Source organism: Heptranchias perlo, chromosome 4 (genome assembly GCF_035084215.1).
Source record: "Heptranchias perlo isolate sHepPer1 chromosome 4, sHepPer1.hap1, whole genome shotgun sequence".
NCBI lineage: Eukaryota > Metazoa > Chordata > Chondrichthyes > Hexanchiformes > Hexanchidae > Heptranchias > Heptranchias perlo.
Genome location: NC_090328.1, coordinates 120542221 through 120566087, shown reverse-complemented (window position 1 = coordinate 120566087; position 23867 = coordinate 120542221). Strand labels below are relative to the sequence as shown.

At 40.9% G+C, this 23867-nt stretch overlaps 1 protein-coding gene across 7 annotated transcripts in view; it reads right to left on the bottom strand.

Moving 5' to 3' along the window:
- LOC137321257 (uncharacterized protein KIAA1958) overlaps positions 1-23867 on the bottom strand; it is an 83335-nt gene that overhangs the window by 2533 nt on the left and 56935 nt on the right. For 6 of the 7 annotated variants that reach the window (XM_067983598.1, XM_067983593.1, XM_067983596.1 and 3 more), the window contains exon 3: positions 10891-17838. In XM_067983598.1, the coding sequence (XP_067839699.1) occupies positions 16799-17838 (1040 nt within the window). In that variant the 3' untranslated portion in view covers positions 10891-16798. Of the gene's footprint in view, positions 1-788; positions 956-10890; positions 17839-23867 lie in introns of those variants that run through there. The other variant, XM_067983600.1, reaches the window with a different exon arrangement.

Below are 23867 nucleotides of genomic sequence, written 5' to 3'. Positions count from 1 at the left end.
AATGGTGGTTAAATCGGCAGGGGTGTGAGTGAACTATGGACTCAGACAAGCAAGATCTTACAGATTGTGACAAGAGTTTGCACTTGGGCTGTTCAGTGGCAAATGAAGTTCCAATACAGACAAATGCAAGGTACCATCGTTACCATTTTGGTCTTTGGGCTTTGCTGTGTAACGCAGAGGTCCCTTTTCTATCGAGTGTCTGTGTGGGGAGAACCTGCTCCCTGTGTTTATTTTACAGATGTCACTCTACAGGTGTCATTGGCTCCCTGAACTGTTTACTGCGAAGAGTGCAGCTGACGAAGGGAGAACTGCCGGTCTGCCATCCACTGCATGTCTGTAATGTCAAAGTACATTAAAACTAACCACAAATTAACGCTACAGGTCACGGGCAGCTGCAATCACAAACTAATGCTGCAATTTGTTTAAAGCAGAAGGTTTCAGGAATAGGGAAAAGGCCAATAGGACCAACAAGCCTATCTTCATTTCGTTTTAAAAAACAGATCAACCCCACCTATTCACCTATGTCATCATCATATCCCTCAATCCCATCTCTCTCCAAAAACATATCTATGGTTCCTGAGAGAAGAAGTATGCCTTTAAGGGGAAGCTAGATAAACACATGAGGGAGAAAGGATAGAAGGTTATGCTGATAGGGTCAGATGAAGTAGGGGTGGGAGGAGGCTCATGTGGAGCATAAACGCCGGCATAGACCAGTTGGGCCGAATGGCCTGTTTCTGTGCTGTACATTCTACGTAATGTCATTCTATGTAAGGATTCAGGCGACCTACCTTGGTAATGTCCATGTACTGCTTCAGCTCCCGTGTCACACACCAGTATCTCCACACATTCAGTGAATACAGAGTGGCCTTTGTGGTGTTGGCGCTCACAGCGCTTGTGCAGAGCTCCTTCAGTTCGCCATCAAACGTCGGAAACCTGTTGAGTTTTCCAGAAAGGGCTATATAAAACAAAAAAAACAACCCACAGGTGACAGCTAAGGTTAGTTACAGAAGGAACATTGCAGTACACGAACAACAAACCACTCTGGAGGGGCAGGATGTGAGGAGCCGGGACGGATGAGACACTATCAATGATAATGTGCTTGTTTGATTCAGATTGTGCCAGGTCTTGAGGTGGGGCGGGGTGGGGGGGCGGAGAAACAAATTGACCTTCCAATGCTATGGTCATCTTGATCCTCAATAATGACTGAGCACAAATTGAGAACGTCCACTTGTCCTCAGGTTATTAATATCTAGATAAATTGTGCCCTCATTGTTAAGTTACTTTCTATTCTTTTTCTACCCTCTTTTTATTCTCCTGATACCATGTAGCATCTCTGGTAGAGATGGTGGGCCAGAAGAGCCACTCTGAGGCCTCTGCCAATGTTTCTCCAGAGTGTCTATTGACGCCACTGTGTCAGCCAATGAGTTGGAGGCGGGGCAGGACTCACAGAAAACAATTTTATAGCAAAGTCTATTTAAAGAGCGCACTACAGCAAAGAGTCTACAGAGTCTATTTAAAAAGTGTCTCTACGAACTACTGCAAACAGAACCCATGGCTGAAACTACAGCAATGTTTCCCGATAAAAGCAGGATTATTTCTCCAGCAAAATGCAGTGAGTAGAGGATAGTTACATGATATAAATTATGTGCGTAAAATCAATCCAGTCACTTACAGCAGTGGGGTCTCCAGGCGTGACTGACGGGGATAATTACCCAATCATCTCCATTCTGGCCGGGAATAGTGGTGCCACTATATGCAGCCATGTTTCTCTGTAACTGGCCACTAATTTGAAGGTGATTGATAAGTGACTGGTCTCCCATGGCTACTTAGCCGAGATTGGGAACTCATCAGGTTATGAACTCACTTCTTACCAATCCCCAGCACAATGCAAATGGGCCACACTACTCTCTTACACAACATATACCAGCATATTTTCTTTATGATCATCCCATTATCATACCAGCGTGCTCTACCAAACATATTGCACAGTAACCAGCAGTGCCTCAGCAGCCCACACCACTACTGTAAAGTTGTGACACTTAGCACACTGCAAATTTGAAAGATATTCAGGTTTTTTTTTGTGAGTTTATGTCAAGTAAATATTCATTCATATTCAGTTGCCGATTCTATGATGAGATGGGGGAGAAACAGCCCCCATGAATTTAATACTTACTGCCAGTTATGGGGATTTCCAAGATGCTGTCAATCACATGAAGAATAATGAGGACTATTGAAGTATCCTCTGTGCTTTTAATGAAACCCCATTAAAACTAAATTTTAAGACTTCTTAAAAAAAAATTCCACGTTGCTGTATGAAGAAAATACACATGACAGCTCCTAGATGACCAGATCTCACTGGCTGACGGAATTAAGTGGGTATTCCATCGTTCACACAACATATCCTCCCCAGATAAACATCTAAAACATAGATTGCAGTAATGGCATTGAACATTTGATGAAGAACCCAAAGCAGTTCAATAGGCAAATCACGGAGTTTTATATATTTAATAAAACTACTGCAAGCATTGTCCGATCCCATAGCACACAGAGATAATCTCTTTCAGAACTAATCCCACCGTGGTTTGTAGGAACCAAGGGGGTGAAACCGGTGCTCAGCGACAGCGAATCGGCCTCCTGTTTTACACCCCGCCCGATTTTATATTCCATTGACTTCAATCGGGAAGAAAATCATGGAGGGGCATAAAACAGGCAGCCGGTTCGTTAGAGCCTGTTTTGAGCTACCTCGTCCAAGACCAATTTCTCCTCAAGGATTCATAAGATTGAAAATGTTGATACTTTAGTCAGTTAGATTTCTGAACCATTCGTCTTTCTGAATATGAGTCATTGGGAACTTCAGACCATTTTCACGCTGTCTGGTATGAAAGCCACAGACTTTTTTCTGTTGTGCACAGTAACTTATAGCTCAACGTTTTGAATGCTCACATTAGGCAGCAGAAGACTGAAGTTAGGAAGACTAAGAAGGGGATGTAAAGTCAACTCCTAGCTGTGCACATTCTCAGCTACTACATAGATTTAAGGGTGTCAGTCGTGGCTCAGTGGGTAGCATGCTCACCTCTGAGTCAGATGGTTGTGGGTTCAAGTCCCACTCCAGAGACTAGAGCTCAAAATCTAAGTTGGCACTTCTCTGTAGTACTGAGGGAGTGCTGCACTGTCAGACGTTAAACCGAGGCCCCGTCTGCCCTCTCAGGGTGGATGCAAAAGATCCCAAGGTGCTATTTGAAGAGGAGCAGGGGAGTTCTCCCTGGTGTTCTAACCAACATTTATCCCTCAACCAACTCCTAAAACAGATGATCTGATGGCATATTTCATTGTGGGACCTTGCTGTGCACAAATTGGCTGATGCATTTCATACAACAATGACTACATTTCAAAAGTACTTCCATGGCTGTGAAGCACTTTGGGAGGTCCTGAGGTCATGAAAGGCGCTATATAAATGCAAGATCTTATTTTCTGTCATTGCTGTGCCAAAGACTGGACTATGCAGTAATGTCACAACAGTGCTGCATCTTTGGTGAACTGTATCATGAAGCAGCAGCTTGCAGGTCCATGGCTGTGTTGGTCAAGGTGGAACACTGTTTGAAAGTTAGTCACTTCCACTTGGAGGCAGAATGGGAGAAAAGGAAATAAAAATAATCACCAGTTGAATCATCCAGACCAGCTTCCATACACCTCCAGGCAACCATATCAATAATACCAATTGGTAATGTTACAAATTCAGTGCCTGGTACTGACCCTTACAAGCCAGGAAGGTCCCAGGTTTGATCTCGTCTACATTGGCCCCCAGTCCGGCAACACCTCTAATTTAAAATTCTTATCCTTGTGCTCAAATCCCTCCATATCTCTGTAACCTCCTCCAACCCTACAACCCTCAGAGACCTCTGTGCTCCTACAATTCTGCCCTCTTGGTCATCCCCGATTTCCATTGCCCCACCATTGGCGGCTATGCCTTCAGCAGCCCAGGCCCTAAGCTCTAGAATTCCCTCCCCAAACCTCTCCGCCTCTCTCTCTCCTCCTTTAAGATGCTCCTTAAAATCTACCTTTTGACCAAGCTTTTGGTCACCTGTCCTAATATCTCATGTGGCTCGGTGTCAAATCTTTGTTTGATAACACTCCTGTGAAGCGCCTTTGGACGTTTTACTATGTTAAAGACGCTATATAAATGCAAGTTGTTGGTGTTGTTGTCTGTGCTCAATTAACTGATCTTAGTCAGAGTGGTGGTGGGGTCGGTTCATTTCCTCACCGATTTTCTCTGTTGCTCTCTCTTGCAGGTATGGACTCCTTGCTGGGGAACAGATCCAAAGGCCGTTATTCACGGGTGAGCCTCGGCAGTGAGTACCAGCAGATTTTTTGATTGAAGGGGCTATATCACAGCTGAGCCTGAACCTGCCCTCACCTAATGCCCACAGATTTGCACTTCCAGAAGGGATCCTGGACATTGATCTCCCTCAACCAGGAGCGATTAGACCAACTGGAGCGCAATTGGGGCTAAAAGGGTTAAATTATGAGGGCAGGTTGCGTAGACTAGGCTTGTATTCCCTTGAATACAGATTAAGGGGTGATCTAATTGAGGTGTTTCAGATGATTAAAGGATTTGATAGGGTAGATAGAGAGAAACTATTTCCACTGGTGGGAGAGTCCAGAACAAGGGGGCATAACCTTAAAATTAGAGCTGGGCCATTCAGGGGTGATGTCAGGAAGCACTTCTTCACACATAGGTTGGTGGAAAACTCCATCGAAAAGCTGTTGAGGCTGGGGGTCAATTGAAAATTTCAAAACGGAGACTGATAGATTTTTGTTAGGTAAGGGTATTAAGAGTTACAGAACCAAGGCGGGTAGATGGGGTTAAGATATGATCTAATTGAATGGCAGAACAGGCTCGAGGGGCTGAATGGCCTACTCCTATTCCTATGTTCCTACCTGCACCCACACTTAGCTCAACTAACTCAGTGAGAGAGGGGGAGGGAGGAGGACTGAACTTGGAGCTTTCCTGATCTTTGTGGCTCACCTATTTACTGGATAAACCAACTGAGCCATTGGGGGAGTTATTGAAGTATCCCTTAATATTATTTGGTTGAAGATTTCTCATGACTATGTTATAAAACTATGTTAGTGAGCAGAGTTAGGCCCTAAAACAAATCTCAAACCTGGAAGCTGATTGCATTTAATTTAGATCTATTAATTATTCATATGTAGTCCAATGCTTGGATTGTCTGAACTCTGAACAGGAATTCAGAGAATGAATGACATTATTTGGACACAATTCTATCCTCGTGACAGGCTGTATCACACAGGGAGACAGACAACGCTACAAACAAATTGGGAGGATTCCTCCTCCGTTCTCAATTTAGGGTTTAGTACGCGCAAGGACAACTGCCATCGCACAAAACAGAACAGCAATCTAAGGCATTCTCGGCCAGTTCTAGAGAGCTCCTCTTGATCTATTTCATATACTTTACATGCTATTAGTTTGCTCCTTGCAGATTAGCAAGAAGAGCTCTGCGCGCCAAATTTTACATTATACTGGGGGGTGGGGGAAGGAGAGCCTGTACGGATTAAGTAACACAGTGTTACACAAAGGAGCCCTTCAGAAATGACACCAAGGCATTTTGGACTAAAACACAGACAAGCCTTGCAGACAACCTCTAGTTAAACTGTGCATCACTGCAGTAAGTTTCAGTCATGAAACCCATAAAGTTTTTTTCAGTGTCAAGGCCGGGTTCAACCAGCTGTCTTGCTGGCTGTTCACATTCTCCAGCTTAGAAGGCCTTTAGAGAGAGCTTTGTGGTATTAAAGCATAGTCTCTCCAAGATAAATACACCTGCTCTCAAAAGGGAGTTCCTTTCAAGAGTCCTCAATCCTACCGCAGTCATGCAGTGCTTCATTTGGGTTCTGGGTGGTTTCATTCCCAGCTTTTGTGAGTGAAAATGGCAGTGACAAGAATAAATGTCAACAGCAAGCATTTATACTGTGCCTTTAATGTAGAAAAATGCCCCAAAGCGCTTTCATAAATTGAAAATATTTTGTGCTAAGATGTTCAATAAAAATCCCTAGAAATGAAAATATGATTTCCACTATAAATTAAAACTTCAATTATGTTTCCTGTCACTAATCCAGGTTACTGCACACCAGTCACTATAGTTGAACTTTACACTTCCTCAATATAAGAACAGCATGCAAACTTTGAAGTCAAAATTTACAATAATAACAACTACCAATTGCATTTATAAAGCGCCTTTAATGAATAAAACGCATAAAACGCCCCAAGGCACTTCACAGGAGTGATTATCAAACAACATTTATCACCGAGCCACATAAGGAGGTATTAGGACAGGTGAACAACAGCTTGGTCAAAGAGGTAGGTTTTAAGGAGTGTCTTAAAAGGAGGAGAGAGGTAGAGAGGCGAAGAGGTTTAGGGAGAGAATTCCAGATTAATAAACCTTATGCAGTTATGTTACATAAGAACATAAGAAATAGGAGCAGGAGTAGGCCAATCGGCCCCTCGAGCCTGCTCCGCCATTCAATAAGATCATGGCTGATCTGGTCCTAACCTCAAATCTAAAATCATGTCCAATTTCCTGCCCGCTCCCCGTAACCCCTAATGTTAGGAGTTAGAACTTTGGAGATGGTTCCTAAGAGGTTGCCCCAGCTCATACACAGCGTCAAGTGTTACTGAAAGGGTGCACGTGTGTATAAATAAGTATGTAGACTGCAGCAAGGTTGCAATTATAGCTCTACAGCTACTGAAGTTTAACCAGTCATCACAAAACCAGCACTGCTGTCCCAGAATGGCCAGACCAAGCAATGGGCTCTTGAATGGACTAATTCAAGCATCTAATGCCTAGCACAGTAACTGAAAGAAAATTAAGCCACACCTCATGCAACTGTGATATTTGAGCCATTCACTATGTAACATTACAGTACTCTCTTTCTCTCTCCTTCACATCAGAACAGGATAATACATAGTGTGGAGTAAGCCGTTATATAGTATGGTGGGTTAACACCTCTTCCCACAAAAAACATGGTTTTATAAGCTTTACAAGACTACAATCAAGTTAAAATACTTAAATGCATGCACATATATCCCATCCTATATGACAGTGCCTACCAACCTCCAAGTGTCAATTCAATTGCTAAAATTAGAATCCAACAAGTCAGTCTTTTTCTGTTGTTATAAAACAGACACAAAACAACTTGCATTTATATAGCGCCTTTAATGTAGTAAAACATCCCAAGGCGATCACAGGAGTGATTATCAAACAAAATTTGTCACTGAGCCATATAAGGAGTTATTAAGACAGGTGCCTTGGTCAATTCGGTAGGTTTTAAGGAGCATCTTAAAAGGAGAGAGGTAGAGCGGCGGAGAGGTTTAGGGCCTAGGCAGCTGAAGGCAAGGCTGCCAATGGTGGAGCGAAGAAATGTGCAAGAGGCCAGAATTGGAGGAGCATAGAGATCTCGGAGGGTTGTAGGAGGTTATAGAGATAGGGAGGGGCGAGGCCACGGAGGGATTTGAACACAAGCGTGGAATAAGCATCCAGTTTCCATTATAAATCTGAACATAGGAATTTATAATGGAAGAAGTTGATAAGTGCATACAAAGATGCAAGTTTTTTTTAAGTTATAGTACAATATGTGTGAAGATTTCAATGTAGTTTTAAATTATATAAACTTAAATCACTGTGATGTCTTTGCAATGGTTATTTACTTTCCTTCTGGTTGATGCTTCCCAATTGGAATTTTCCCAATATTGTCACAAAGGTATACAAGAGGGTAACATGAAACTATACAAGCATCGTTTCCCTGAAAATTCTCAAGGGAATGCAGCTACTGAGGCATTATAATACCAAAGGATTTAGGATTGGGGTGAAATAGCAGCCTCAATCATGGCATTGTCATGTAGCATGGTTGGAGCACCAACGGACAGCACAACAGTGTGGCGGAAAATGGATTTCTGCCAGTGATCCCACTGCTGACTTTCCAATGCCACCTGTATGTCCGTGGTGAAGCAGCAAGCTGAGGCCAGGCACTTCCCTGCAAGGTAAGTGTGAAGAAGTGCACAATCGTTTTCAGTTCCCTCTTTCTCACTTGCATTTCTAGTGGCTGGATTGAGAGCAGCATTGGTGCAACCCCAAGGGGTTGGTTGTTCAGCTGCTCTCTCAGCCAGGATCGTGTACAGACAGGAAGACCCAGACTGGGGGCGGAGGAAAGAAAATAACTTTGAAAATAAAATGCAAGAAGACGGAGTCCTGCCCTCAGAGAAAATGGCTGGCTGTCTAAAATCATGGGTCCATCCACCAAATCTTACAACTGCTGGTTTGACCCATGTGACCTCATTGTGCTGCATGTTACAACTGAGAAAATGTTTGAGTCAATAAAGCATACATTTTAATAAATGGAAGATTTTAAACTGTGACTATGTTGAAATTTAGGCCTTCCCACCACAAAATACATAGGTTTTTCTTCCCAAATTAAAATGGCACAATAGAGTAGAAAGCAGATCTGATCTCCCAATCCACTCTTGAGTTATGCTGCGCCAGGAGGGAGGAAACCTGGGCGAGTTTGTCCACTACAGGCAATCGTGTGCTCCCTTGCAGTCAACCGGAGGGCCAATGCAGTAAGTAGGGATAGGCCAAGTGTCAACTTGGCTGCAGAGACATGTGGCTTGGATAAATCTGTAAATAATGCAGGAGTAAAACTCAAGACATCCTTCATTGGAGGCAACTACCCTGGGACAGATACAAACAAAGCAGCTTTTGAATTATCTTGGAAAATATTTTTTCAAGGGTTAGTTTTTCGGATGAAGTATGAATTACTTTTAACGCTTCAAGGTACTCTCTTAGGTCCAGTGGTATAGCAGTTTGAAGTAATCACTTCAACAACACTGAAGTGAAAAACCCTAAACCGAACGCTTTATTATATCGTTACTTGTATCGATTGTGGCCAAAAGCTACAGCGATGAACTATTAAAAGTGATTGAGAATATATTAGTTATAATACTCCCCAGGTTTCTATTGTCAGCTGAGCCCCTTTATTAATTTACTACCTTGCAAGCACCCCAAGATATTCATTATTCTTTTTCAATTAGAGGGTAAAGTTGGATAAAGTCCATTTTATTGTGCGAAGGCAACAGTTGTCAGTAACGTTTGTGACAGCAGAGGAAAACCTTTTTGTAACCATTTTGACCTGGCGTTGTTTATAAATGGGGTTTATAACCTGCTGTGGTTTATAAAGTATATGGTGAAGCGCGGGGACTTGAATATAGTTGAAACTGATGGAATAAAAACCTTTTCTCTTCATTTGCTGCATAAGTTCTGAGTGAAAAAATTTGGCAAGTCAATTCATTTCCTAGTGGGGTGTAAGCCACAGCACAAAAGTGCCTCTAATTTGTCAATGTCGATCAGTGAAACCACAAGTAGGAGATGGAAATGTCACATTGGTACAGCAGGAGCTGCTCTTTCGAGGTTGAGGTTAAGGCAACAGGGTAGTGTTGGATTGTTGTAAAAACCGAACTGGTTCACTAATGTCCTTTTGGAAAGGAAACCTGCTGTCCTATATGTGACTCCAGTCCCACACCAATGTAGTTGATTCTTAACTGCCCTCTGAAGCGGCCTGGTAAGACACTCAGTTGTATCAAACTGCTATGCGGATCAAGAAGATGCCACCACCACCACTGTCACAAAATCTAGGTTGGCACTTCAATGTGGTACTGAGGGAGTGCTGCACTGTCAGAGACAGCGTCTTTTGGATAAGACGTTAGACCGAGGCCCCGTCTGCCCTCTCAGGTGGACGTAAAAGATCCTAAGGCACTATTTGAAGAGGAGCAGGTGATTCTCCCAGTGTCCTGGCCAACATTTATTCCTGAACCAACACCTTACGTCGAGTTACGTAGAAACTACAGCACAGAAACAGGCCATTCGGCCCAACTGGTCTATGTTGGCGCTTATGCTCCATCTGAGCCTCCTCCCTCCTTACTTCACCTAACCCTATCAGGGTACCCCCTTCTATTTCTTTCTCCCTCATGTGCTTATCTAACTTCGCATTAAATGCATCCACGCTATTTGCCTCAACTACTCCACGTGGTAGTGCGTTCCACATTCTTACCACTCTTTGGGTAAAGAAGTTTCTCCTGAAATCCCTATTGGATTTATTAGCAACTATTTTATATTTATGGCCCCTAGTTCTAGTCTCCCCCAAAAGTGGAAACATCTTTTCTACATCTACCCTAGCAAACCCTTTCATTATCTTGAAGGCCTCTATCCAGCCACCCCCCAGCCTTCTCTTTTCTAAAGAAAAGAACCCCAGCCTGTTCAGCCTTTCCTGGTAAGGATATCCTCTCAGTGATGGTATCAACCTTGTGAATCTTTTTTGTACCTAATATAGATTATCTGGTCATTTATTTCATTGCTGTTTGTGGGACCTTGCTGTGTGCAAATTAGCTCCATTACAACAATGACTGCACTTCAAAAGTACTTTATTGGCTGTAAAGCGCTTTGGGATGTCCTGAGGTCGTGAAAGGCAAATTAGGAGCACTTTTATAAAAGTGCTATATAAATGCAGGTATTTCTTTTTTCAATGTAAGGTTGTAATTTTATAGCTTGATTTAAATTTTAAGACATGAAAAAATTATATTTCATTTCCTCTCCTCCTTCTCAAATAAAAAAAATCAAAAATAGCAAGTGCTAAAAGAACCACAGAACAGTGAGCAGACTGGATCAAGTAAAAGAAACAGAATATTTTAGATGAGAAAGAGTACAAGATATCTCATGGCTTAGGAAATAAATTGGGATTTGGGATTGCCAAATAAAGGACATTCATTCAGCAAAAACAGAACTTCAATTTTGTTTTTATTAGTGATCTTTCAAACGAGCCGCACTCAAAATGTATAATTTGTTACCTTCAATGTCAGATTTCTGATGACATGAATGTATAAGAATGAGGTGCCTTTGTAATCCTCAGCTGCATGATTTCTAGCCCAGAGGCACAACATTAAAATAAACTTAAAAACTAGTCAAGCGGAGAACACAGCATGGTTTATTCATTTATTATCTGGCAACTAGTTCAGTTTCTACATACACAGAGGAAACTCTGAAATAGCATGCAGCAATCAAATAGACAATTATTAACAACTTTAAAAACAGATTAGTTTAAAGTGTGTGTTTTTTTTGTCTTTTTTCTCTCTTTGTTTAAGAGCTCTACATATTTTTTGCAATAAACATCGAAGACTTTTGTCTACCAATCAATTCAGTCATGTTGTGTGGGTATGAGTATGGTACTATACCAAATGTGCAACTGACCCCCCCAACCATTCCCCCCTCCCCATCCCACCATCCCCCGAATGCACAATACCGAAGAACCTGAATAAGTCAACAGAGTCTGCAGGAAAAGACAGCGCACGCACGCGCACAGACACACACACACACACACACACAAACACACACAAAAATTATTAAAATCAAACTTGTATGATATGGGCATACTAATTCTGAGGAATACACTGCGTCTTGAAACTTTGATTTATTAAACTCGTAAAGAAGTTTAGCATGTGGGAATGGTGGGGGAGACTCAGAAGCTGGACATTTATGAATCAGATCAAACGTGAAACACATCATCCTTTTCAACCCCTTCTGCTCCTCCCCCTCCCATACAACCTCACTGTCTTTAACCAGGAATAAAATTGCTGGACTATAACTTTAAAATAAAATTGCTGGACTATAACTTGGTGTTGTAAAATTGTTTACAATTTAACCAGGAATAGAACAACACAAAACTGCTTGCACTCTTCATTTTTTTTTGGTTTATCACACATACCAACAAGTCAAACAGTCAATGAAAGAATTGATTGGTGGAGCCTAAATATACACTGAAGGCTCTTTAAAATCAATAACTAATTGATTATTAGCAGCAAATGTTAACATTTCTAAAAAATATCGACAACTTATGTAAATAAGAGCACCTACAAAACATGCTTAGTCTGCACTGCAACAATACCACTTGATTACAAAATGCATAGAGATTTGCATGTTTTTGGCATGACAGCAACATTTCATTTTGACAAAATACTGTTTAGAATTTAGACTTTTTTTTAAAAACAAATTAATGATTAGTCTTTGTTTGAAAATAATTTTTAAAAAGAGAAATCACAGATGTCAGGGTTAACCTCAAAGCCAAAATACATATGCTTTGCAAATAAAGTACTTGAGTTCCCCCAATCATAAGGTCAAAGTTCATGATTTTATAAGGTGCACCTTGTGAAATGAATGCTCAGAGTGTACACATTTTGGATTTGGTGCATAATATAACCATTACATTAGTAGAATGGTGAGTAACATGATTTTAATCACAGTATTATACTTGGCTGAACAGAAACATGGAAGATCATGAAAACAGCAGAATCAGTCATGGACAACCTCCTTTAACCCATTCCCAGCCAAGGATGACAAAAATCTATCCTTCCAATACAAAGGCCAACAGTGCAAAGGCAGCCTAGTAAAAGTAACAGTGCCCAAATCAAAAAGGTGGTGCTCCACCTGTTATACCACAGACCTCTGGGCTTTAAAGTCAATTATAATCCATCAATAAAACAAAGGTTTCCTGGTTCCAGGTCTAGCTAGCTGTAGCTAACTGTGCACCTTGAAAGAAGGTGGGGACTACATTATGGTGTCCAAGGAGGTGGAACTATTACCTAATGCATCATTAGGAGCATGCAACACAAACCAAAATAATATTTCAGGCATTGGAAGATACACTTTGTAAAGAAAGAAAAATTATTACACTGTACTGTGGCCAACAGTAACTAAGCCAACCAAAAAAATTTCCAGCACTTAAAAATCACTTTTATAATTTTTCTTGCCCATTTCCTTCTTTCCCATCTTGAAGTTGTTACATCTTTGCTGGGGTACAGTTGCCACAGGCAGTTACTCTCTGGTACCTCATCCAAGTGATCACTTATTCACTTATGAGCCCAGACAACGAGTGTCGAACTCGAGGAGGGAGCTGGGGCTGACCTTTTCCTCACCTGATGAACACATATGAGCATTTCCAATAGGGGGCGGGCTGGCTAACAATCAGGAATGGAAACCCTGGCCAATTTTCCCCCTCCCTTAACGCAGAAACGCTGTTAGCCAATTGTAGAGCCAAGAAAAACTGAGGTTGATAGATTTTTGTTACGCAAAGGTATTAAGGGTTACGGAACCAAGGTAGGTAAATGGAGTTAAGATACAGATCAGCCATGATCTAAATGAATGGAGGAATAGACTCATGGGACTGAATGGCCTACTCCTGTCCCTATGTTCCACTACCATTGTCCCATTCTAAGATCGGTAACTCAGCATCGATGAGGGATCGAGCCTGAACCTTTATGGTATGGCTCAGCTGCTAACTGGATCAACTCACTAAGCCACTTGTGAAGAACTTAAAATACCTTTCGAGTTATTGACTAACGTGACGTCCACAGGTTTGGCCTGGATCATCAGGAATCAAAGCCAAAGCAGAATACCTGAGGGCCCCGTCCTTAACATCCCCATTCTCTGTGAAAACATTATCGCAACTCCATTCATTCGCCTTGATTCCGTAACCCTTAATACAAAAATCTATCAATCTCAATTTTGAAATTTTCCATTAACCCCCAGCCTCAACAGCTTTTAATGGAGAGGGTTCCAGATTTTCATTACCCTTTGTGTGAAGAAGTGCTTCCTGACCTCACCCCTGAATGACCTAGCTCTAATTTTAAGGTTATGACCCCTCGTTCTGGACTCCCCTACCAAAGGAAATAGTTTCTCTCTATCGACCCTATCAACTCCTTTAATCATTTTAAACACCTCAATTAGATCACCCCTTAATCTTTTATATTCAAGGGAATACAAGCCTAGTCTATGCAACCTGTCCTCATAATTTAACCCTATAGCCCCGGTATCATTATGGTGAATCTGTGCTGCACCCCCTCCAAGGCCAAAGCTAAAATATTGTTGGCTGCAGGTGCCTGAAGCTCAGGGAACCATAATCTTCTGGCAAACAAGCTTTTATTTTAAAAGGGCAAGCAAAGCTGGACAGACATTGTTCTTCACTTGGACACTTTGCCCTTTTATTCAGTAGAAAGTTCACGGGTTGGCAAAAGTCTTTTATTTTTACTAGTACTGCCTTGGGCTGTTTTCAGGGCAAAATAAGCACTACATTCTGAAAATGTACATTGAGGCAGGAAAAAACACATAAAAAGTTCAACAATATAACACCTATTAAAAGAGAAAGATTAAATAAACAAAAAACACTGAGTCTATAAAGGCCAGTTTGAAAAGGCTGTACCTAAACACTGTATTTTAATAAAAATTAGACAAAATAAACACAAAACTACATTGAATAGTAATTTCTGTCAACTACTACACTTCAGGCAGTGATTTTAAAGTTTCACAGTATTCTAAAGAATTTCCAACCTAAGCTGAAATCTAGAGCCATACAGAACTCCCATCAGATTGACCTCAGAAGACTCAAACCAAAACAAGATTAGATTATTTTAACCCTTTGAGCATTTCAAAACAGGTGCTCCACTTCTGTAGAACACATCTGAGCAAATTATTTTTCTGAACAATTAGAGTGAAGTGCATTAAAATTATTCACACATTTCTTAATTCATTGTACTCATGATTTTATTAGAATTCTTGGTGTGTGGATGCTCAAAGGGTTAAATTAGCTGAACGCACTAATTTCTATATATTAGCCTTTGATTAAAAAGTAGTACCTAACAGTCTCCTTGCTAATATATCTTTGCATATTGTTAAAGCAATAAACTGTGTTTGGATACTAAGCAAATCATTCCGTTTAACAAACCCAGATCTTACTTTTTTTTAAAAAAAGTAAAATTCTTAACCATTCATTTAGAGGAGCATGCACTTGTAGGCACATTATTTTGATATAAATCTTTCCTTCCAACAATTTTAGGACTCTCCATTATTTTAATTGGGAACGAGCTGGCAAATTGGGCCCAATTCACACACAAAGGATTAAAATACACACACGCAAATACATTCACTCACTCGTGGCTCCAGAAAGCTCTTCAGGAAGTAACACAGTGTCCTGCACAGAAGTCTACTTCATTTGAATTTTGTGGAATTAGACTATTAAAACAGACGGACTATACAGAGCTGCAATCCTTCATCGGTAAGATCCCGGCATTAACTAGTGAATTTCACACCAGATTTAGCTTATGCGCTTTTCTAACGTGGTGTTCCAACAAATATCAATACTTGTGTACGAGCAGCCATATACAAATAGTTCTAAATACTAATCTAAAAAACTAAAATAAATATGATGACATACAAAATCTGTGACACCAATAATAGTATTTTTTTTAAAAACAAAATCAAATTGCTAATAGAATTTCCAAGCAACTTTCAGGTATACAGAGCCTAATGAAATAAAACATGTATGGATAAGAAACTGTTTCTTTGCAGTGGAGCTAACACAATGAGTTAACCAGGACACTGAATTTCTTCCTCTGTATCAAGACAACATCCTTAGTAACCAGATGATGTAAGGTTAAAGGTTTTAGTCACGAAGTACTGAACAATCATCATACATCCAGAATGATGAGATACCAGCCTGATATATTTCAGGGTTGACCAGGCTAACTAGTTTGTCCTATAACACACCCTGATCAGTGCTTCCCATTCAAAAGGTAATAGGAGTGGATCACTGGTCTGCAGAGCAGGGCGCAACATGAACCATACAGGCTCCTGATAGCAGGTCCTCAAACTCCAAATACATTTAAATATAGTTACAAATAATAAAATTATTTTAAAAATAAATCCTAAATCTGATATTTTTCTCACAAATTTCTTAACCGTTAGGGAAATTAAAAACACAGGCTCCTGTGGAGCATAAACACCGGCATGGGCCAGTTGGGCCAAATGGCCTGTTTCTGTGCTGTACATTCTATGCAACTCCTAGGAAGATCTCAGAGCAAGTTAATCACTCTCCGTTATAAAAAGCTTGGCTCAGTAAAGAAGGCAAGCTACTTACAACACACTGAATTCACTCGATGAAGAGAGACTCAGGGCAGCAAGAGGGTAAATGCCATTATCTGCAGCGAAGTATGTAAAGTGGTGGGTGCATGGGGGTGAGGGGGGCAGGGAGAGTTCAAAAACACTGATATTCAGAGGAGAAATGGCTTAAAAGAGCAAACAATTAATACTGGGTGAAACAATTAATACTGCAGCTGTGAAAAGAGGCTTCCGCACTTTGGGAACCGTGGCAGGTTTGTTCAAAAATATTATTTCCCGTCTCACCTATTTAGAAATTTGTGAATGCTGCGCAGCTGAATAATTTCTGTAATTTTACTGAATGCTTAGCATCCAAACATTTGAGAGTCCATTTGTTACAGAAATTGAATAATAAAGAATGTGCACACTTTGAAAAGCTGTGCAGGAAAAATGATAGTTCTCAAGAGTTATGAGGAGAGATTTTCTTTTCAACTTCCAGAATTATGGCATTTAAAAAACTACATTTTGATTAATGATGTCCATAGGAACTTTCTACATCGAAATCTGTATTTGTTATTTTTTTAAAAAAGATGAGAGTGTGTTATAGAATCATCATTAACCTGTACATTTGATCACTGGAGTTTTATTATGCCTGCTCTCGAGACATATAATTCAGGCCAATAACCCTTTCACACGCTGCATTTAAAAACTATAACTATCAGTGGCTGAGGGATAAGTATACCGTATAAAAATGTGAGAACATAGAGAATAATAAAAAATAATTTAAAAAAATCCAAAGCACATTTCTGTCAGGCTGTATCTGAAGAAGAGTCGAAAGAACCAGAGATGATAAAGTTCCCCGTATTGGCGAGACCCGACATCGACTGGGCAGCTTTCTGGCTCAGATTGTTACATATTAGTACCAGCTGGTTGCTTTGTGCCTCAGACAGAGAACTGCAGCTCTGGTAAACACTAAAGTTGGTCTTCCTCCCAGGAATATTCCCCTTTTCACACATGGTTTTAACCATTTTTGAGAGCTTATTCTTCCCGAGGGATTGGCTATTATACCAGTAAAGTGCAGCCAGGTTGCAGACTGGCTTGATGGACAGATAGAAGGGGGCATCTTCATAACGCATAGCTGGAGGGCGTCTCTGAGCGTACTCCTTGTAGTCCTGCACTGGGCATGTCTGTGGAGAATGCGGCGTGGCATAAATTCTGCACTCAGTTCCCGCTCTCCGGCTCTTCCCTTGAGCATCAGAACTATCTATGATTTCCCACTCCAGATACTCCAATCCCGTCTCGGTTACATGTAACCTGATATCCCCCCATTTTAGCGTGGAACTGTGGAACCCAGCACAGTGCCCAAACGCTTTAGTGTTGTTTAACCACACGAGGTTGAGCAGCCCCTCAGGGTTGTATCGGCTCAGCAAGCCTCTTTTGCGCAGGATGAGCTCGTCGGCAAAGGTGAGTTTCATTGACTTGTGTGGCTTGTTTCCTTTCCCTTTGCCTCTCAGCTCAAGCTGCTTCTGTTTCAGTGCTTCTTGCGAGCGCCTGAATTCCTTATCCCTCGTTATACTGAACCCATATTTGTATTCCTTTAAGTACCTTTCAAGTCCACACTGATAGTTGGCCAAACTGTTGGGTTCGTACTCGGAGCCATCTTTCTGCCTGGCATCCACAAAGAATGAAGCTAGGTACACATCAAGTTCCGTGCATGGTATGATATGGATTTCCCGGTTTTCGTGTGGGTATTTGGAAAGGAGGAACTCTCTGAAGTTTCTCAACGCAGTCAAGGTGCTTCGGACTGTTTTTTCGTTCTGTTGACCCTCGCAGCCTCTTTCTTCATTTTCTAAAATGTAACAGTGGAAAAAAAATATATACATAAGCTGCACATAAAGCCATTCAAAACTAAATTTCAATTTCGCAAAGGTCATTGGAAAACGATATTACATACCTGTCTTCAGGTTTCAAAAGCCAACTTCAATGTCACAAATGACGTAAAAGATTAAGGCAAAAAAAAAATTTCAAAACAAGGTCCTCAAGTCACTGCTGCACTCTCAGTGCATGGGAGTTAGTGGGAGAGATTAGATATCAAGCACAGACCGTCTCAGAACAAACACACCAAGCCAACACCTCGCAATATTACACAGCTGGAATCGCCCAACGTACTGCCCAGCAAATTGCTATTGAAGGTAATGCAAAAGTGGATGATGCACAGGATTTTAAAATATAGATGCAACAAAATAACTTATAAACTACTGTACCTACATTATTGTGACCTAGTTAGCAAATGGGGAAGTCAGTCGGTGGAATATGTGGCCAAAGGGAAAAAGGAATCCTTTGTGGCTTAAACAAACCAAATGAGGCAAACTAGAATTAAAGGGCTGATATACCACACCAAGCATGACTTTTACCTTTACCCTTACTGCCAATTCACTAAATCATCAGTGTTGTCTCTAGGATTTCATAATGAGTTGAATGGTGGAAAGCACTCAGCAGTATAATGAGTTTTTATCACTCCAACTCAGGTTGTATCTGGAGAAAGCATTTTGAACTATACAACACAAGGATGAAATATTGATAGTTACATGTTGGTCACTGGTGGTGAGAGCAGTTTCATTGCCAATATTAAAACATATTGGCTTGTGTGATTTTTTTTCCCTCCAGCAAATTGGCACCAATATGCTAAATATACATCATGGCAACACAGGCCTGGTTAGCCATACAGACTATGTTTCTACAGACTCAAACACAATATTAGAAATGTCACTTTCTCACATGTGCACGTGCACACAATACGCTTTGAGCTTATACCATTGCAAAGGAAGTGAACTTGTGAAATGTAATTTTATGAAACACATTGCAAAAGATGACTATCTTTACTGGATTATATATAGGCATGGTATTGCAATAGTTAAGGTGCTGAATGCCAGGCAGAATTCCTCAGTCTGCCTACCCCATCAATGCAACAGCTTTCAGCTATGCAAGTGACTAGCACCTGACCAGTGAAACAGTGATGCACGGCTGAACCTCTCCACTACTATAAGCTCACCTCGTTTCCTGACCCACAGAGGGCACTGGTGCCATCTGAGATTGTGTGACTTATTTGCTTGTCCTAGCTGGCATAAGAGACAGGCAAATGAGCAACTGTACATTTTTCTGATTTAGTAACTGAGTAAAAGGAGCTTCCAGGCTGAGAAGTGGACCAAGACTGAGGGGAAGAGGTGAGAGAAGCACGAAAGTAGAATTTTAAAAAAATTTAAAGCAGGCATATCAGTGGACCTTGGTGGTTGCAGTATGGAGTCATATAGCTACCTGGTACTTGGATCCATGTCAAAACTTGGGCTAAGTTTAACCAGTTCTCAGGTAGTCTGCAATGTGATGTGACGATAACAAAGCATTTTTTTTTTCCCTATGGTGTACCATGGCGTTGGTTTCTTTCTTTCGTCATGGAGTTAAAAAGCAGGCTCACTGACAAAAAGTTGCCCAACTTGTTTTGATGCAATAACCCTGGAATAGAGAGGTTACGGTATCTGGTCAAGTATCCAAGGGGTGGGCCAAGCCATTCAATTGTCTGGCAGATTTTTTTGAATTGACATACTTATTTAAATTTCTTTTGTCTATTGTCAAATTTTGAAAAGTGTTTCTCAGGTTGCCTTGCTTAAAAAGGGTGGCCTGGTTGAAGCTATTAGAGAAAGAGAGAGAAATCGGCTTTGTGGACACTCAGCAACAATGTAATACCCAAAACTCTGCTGCCCATATCCTAACTCGCACCAAGTACCGTTTACACATCACCCCTATGCTCGCTGACCTACATTGGCTCCCGGTCCGGCAACGCCTCCATTTAAAAATTCTCAGTTTTGTTTTGAAATCCCTCCGTGGTCTTGCCCTTCCCTATTTCCGTAACCTCTTCCAGCCCTACAGCCCTCAGAGATCTCTGCGCACCTCCAATTCTGGCCTCTTGCGCATCCCCGATTTTCTGTGCTCCGCCATTGCCGGCCCTGCCTTCAGCTGCCTAGGCCCCAAAGCTCTGGAATTCCCTCCCTAAATCTCTCCATCTCTCTACCCTGCTTTAAGATGCTCCTTAGGTCACCTGTCCTAATATCTCCTTATGTGGCTGGGTGTCAAATTTAATTTGATAATTGCTCCTGTGAAGTGCCTTGGAACATTTTGCTATGTTAAAAGATGCTATATAAATGCAAGTTGTTGTTGTTTAGTCCAGTTTACTTGCAGTTTAGTGCAGACATGACTTTTCTATCTTCCGAGGTGGTATAACTTAGCCTGTAACTACTGTAAATTTACAATGGGTCATTGCTTCTGTTCATTCATCCTATTACTGTTTAATAAATCTGTTTGGCAGTTTATAGCCTACACCACAGTCAAGAAAAGTATTTACTCTACCGCTTTCTGAAGGTGAGGAAGTTCGTGCGAGGACATATGATTTAACCAATAAGCTAAAATGTAGTGACGAGTATTTTCTATTTAATCCTCAAGATGCTGAACCCAAAAACATTTCTTGGGTATAACCCAAGAACAGACCAGTGATGTACCTGGGGAAAATAATGCGTCCCAGGTAGGGATGGGAGCGGGAGAAGGAGAAATCCTATTATAGGTGAGTTGGTTGTCGATGGGGTGTAGAGTAGCATTTCTGGAAAAAATCTGTGCAATGGACCATTGGCCTGAACCCTTCTACTGACAGACTGCATAGAGGCAAGCAGACTGTGTGGGAAAGTAGGGGAAAGAAATTCACAAAATAATTACGGATGGGAGAGAACATCTGGCCCCTCTTAGCTCATCATCCAGAAATGCCCTAAAGTCCCTCTGTGGCAGCGTTACATAGAATGTATAGCATAGAAACAGGCCATTCGGCCCAACTGGTCTATGCCAGTGTTTATGCTCCACACGAGCCTCCTCCCACCCTACTTCATCTAACCCTATCAGCATAAACCAGACAAACCGCATGGCCTTGAACCAAAAATAATAAAAGTAATGCAGGTGTTGACTATAGTTAGCTTGTCCACGTTCCAGTTTTACTCTGGAGATGTGGTGCCAAAACATACAGGCCTATGTACACCCTCCAATTCTGGCCTCTTGTGCATCCTCGATTTTAATCGCTCCACCATTGGCGGCCGTGCTTTCAGCTGCTTAGGCCCTAAGCTCTGGAATTCCCTCCCTAAACCTCTCAGCCTCTCACCCCTCCTTGAAGATGCTCCTTAAAATCTGCCTCTTTGGTCAAGCGTCTGTCCTAGTATCTCCTTATGTGGCTCTGTCAAATTTAGTCTGATAATGCTCCTGTGAAGCACCTTGAGATATTTTATTGGTGCTATATAAATGCAAGTTGTTGTTATTTAGGAGACTATTTTGCCACTTGCTCCATGGGTTCCATAATTAACAGAAATACTTAATTTCAGCCGAGCTACAAGGGGAGGAGCAATGCATGACTGTGACCAATCGACACGTAAAGTCCACAGAATTTCTCAGACTAACTGTAATCTGTCCATTCATTAGTTTCTCAAGTAAATGGAGATGAAAGGCACCGGATTTGTCTAGTTACTCTGGACAGCAGATGAGTCTGCTATAAGCAGCTTACATTGTGGTGTATTTCAAACATTACGGTTCATTGCCTGGTTGCCCTTATTCCATGTCTCCTAGGGCAGAAGAAAAATTGCTTCCCAACCTTGCATATAGGACATCGTTCTTTAGCAGTTTTGCTTGTTCTGTTTGTAACGGTTATTATATATTGAAAATATAGAATTGGAACACACACAAAAAACTAAATATTTACAATAAACTCTTCAATAGTATCTTTTCTTGGAAACTGTTTTTCAAGCAATCATTGTGAGTTTACATGCTCCACTTGTGTCTCTGTTGGCAGCGTGTGCGCAATGTTTGGTCTGCAGCCTGTGTACGATCTTGTTAATAGGGTCCCTGGTTGCAGTGACACTCTTAAGGATGAGATAATGTCGCATTTCATCATCACAAACATGCAGCAGCAGTTCTGGAACATTTGAGTATTTTCTTTTGCCCAACTTAATTCCAAAATCACCGGTTTCTCTTATATCATATAATACCATGAGCTATTTAAAAAGAATCATATAAAATTAAATTTTACCTGTACCTTTAATTTTTTGCTTTTTTAAAAAAAATCTGAATTTTAATCCAGTAGTCATGCAGCAGTGGTAAACAATGTTAAAACTGTCTGAAAAGAATTCAGAGAGATTGTAATGTAATGGGTTTCTTATATTCCAAATAAATCAGTAAAAATAAAACATGTCACAGCAACACCAGTGAAACAAACGAGACCGTATGTCGAAGAATTAGAATGTTCTTAACTCATTATGCGATATAAATTTGTTAAACTTGGTTTACACCACACACTAGAGAAAAGACTTAAAAGATATTCCATAAAAGGGAAGGGAGGGGGTTAAGTGTTTTTATTTTAGTAAGTGGCTAAGAGACTGAAGAAAGCCATGGTGATGCAATTTGTAAACACATTTACATAATGGTGCAGTTTAAATCGAACACATTACTTGGACTCAATAGTATACAGAGATATAAACAATTTAGGATGTGGGCCTCACCAACCCTCTAGTAACTGAGGTGCTGGTGGGTTATTAGGATTGACGTGAGTTGGTGATTTATTTTTCCTTAAATCACTGATTCCCCACCATGCATCTTCTATTTACAATGCATTCCTAAATCAAATCTACAACCTGTCAGAACGTCAAGATTACTCCTTGAAATGTTCATGTTGTGCTGATTAAAACAATAAATCACAAAAGGGAGCCTTCATTATGTTCACGTACCAGATAACACAGGGGCCCAGCACACAAAGAAAAGCATTAAAAAATGGATCTCTCACTGTAGTCTATATTAAGGGCGAAACACCAAAAAGCATCAGGCAGAAAGTAAGAAAACACATCAGCTGATACTGCCATACTGTTTTCCCCCAACCATGGCCAATCTTTATTAATCAGCATATTTTATTGTTAAACTATTTGGGTTTTTAATCGATGTATCTCGCTGAATTCTTAACCCATCAAAAAATCTGAAGGAACAATTAAAGTACAAATAAAATTAAAACAAAACAAGCAAAAAATTTAAAAACCACTGGAATGCAGATTTTATATTACCAGGACACTACATCATCATTAGTTTTTTTTAAAAAAAGAGGGTAAAACTCACTCTTTCCAGATTATTATGCTCCCATATTTGCTCATTTAGTTATCCCTGAATTGTCTACCATACTTTGACCAGTTGACCCACATCCCACTCCTGTTCCAGAACTTGCAGCTAGAAATTGCACTGGGATGCTCAGTAAAGGGATTCTTTCAATTTCCCCCTCCTTCCCTGCAAGGAATTGACTGGTCTCAAGCTTTGTGCCTTCTCACAGTGACAGGGTTGTGATTAATATTTCAGTGAATGGAGATTGCAGGTGCAAGCCCCCATGCCCGACTAGCCCAACTAGCCCATAGCAACACGCACTGTTGCTTCAATGCAATGGCTCCTTTAGAAGTTTCTCCCCACCTACCCGGACTTCAAGGGTTAAGTTACGAGGAGAGATTACACAAATTGGGGTTGTATTCTCTAGGGTTTCGAAGGTTAAGGGGTGATCTGATCGAAGTTTAAGATATTAAGGGGAACAGATAGGGTGGATAGAGAGAAACTATTTCCGCTGGTTGGGGATTTTAGGAGTAGGGGGCACAGTCTAAAAATTAGAGCCAGACCTTTCAGGAGCGAGATTAGAAAACATTTCTACACACAAAGGGTGGTAGAAGTTTGGAACTCTCTTCCGCAAACGGCAATTGATACTAGCTCAATTGCTAAATTTAAATCTGAGATAGATAGCTTTTTGGCGACCAAAGGTATTAAGGGATA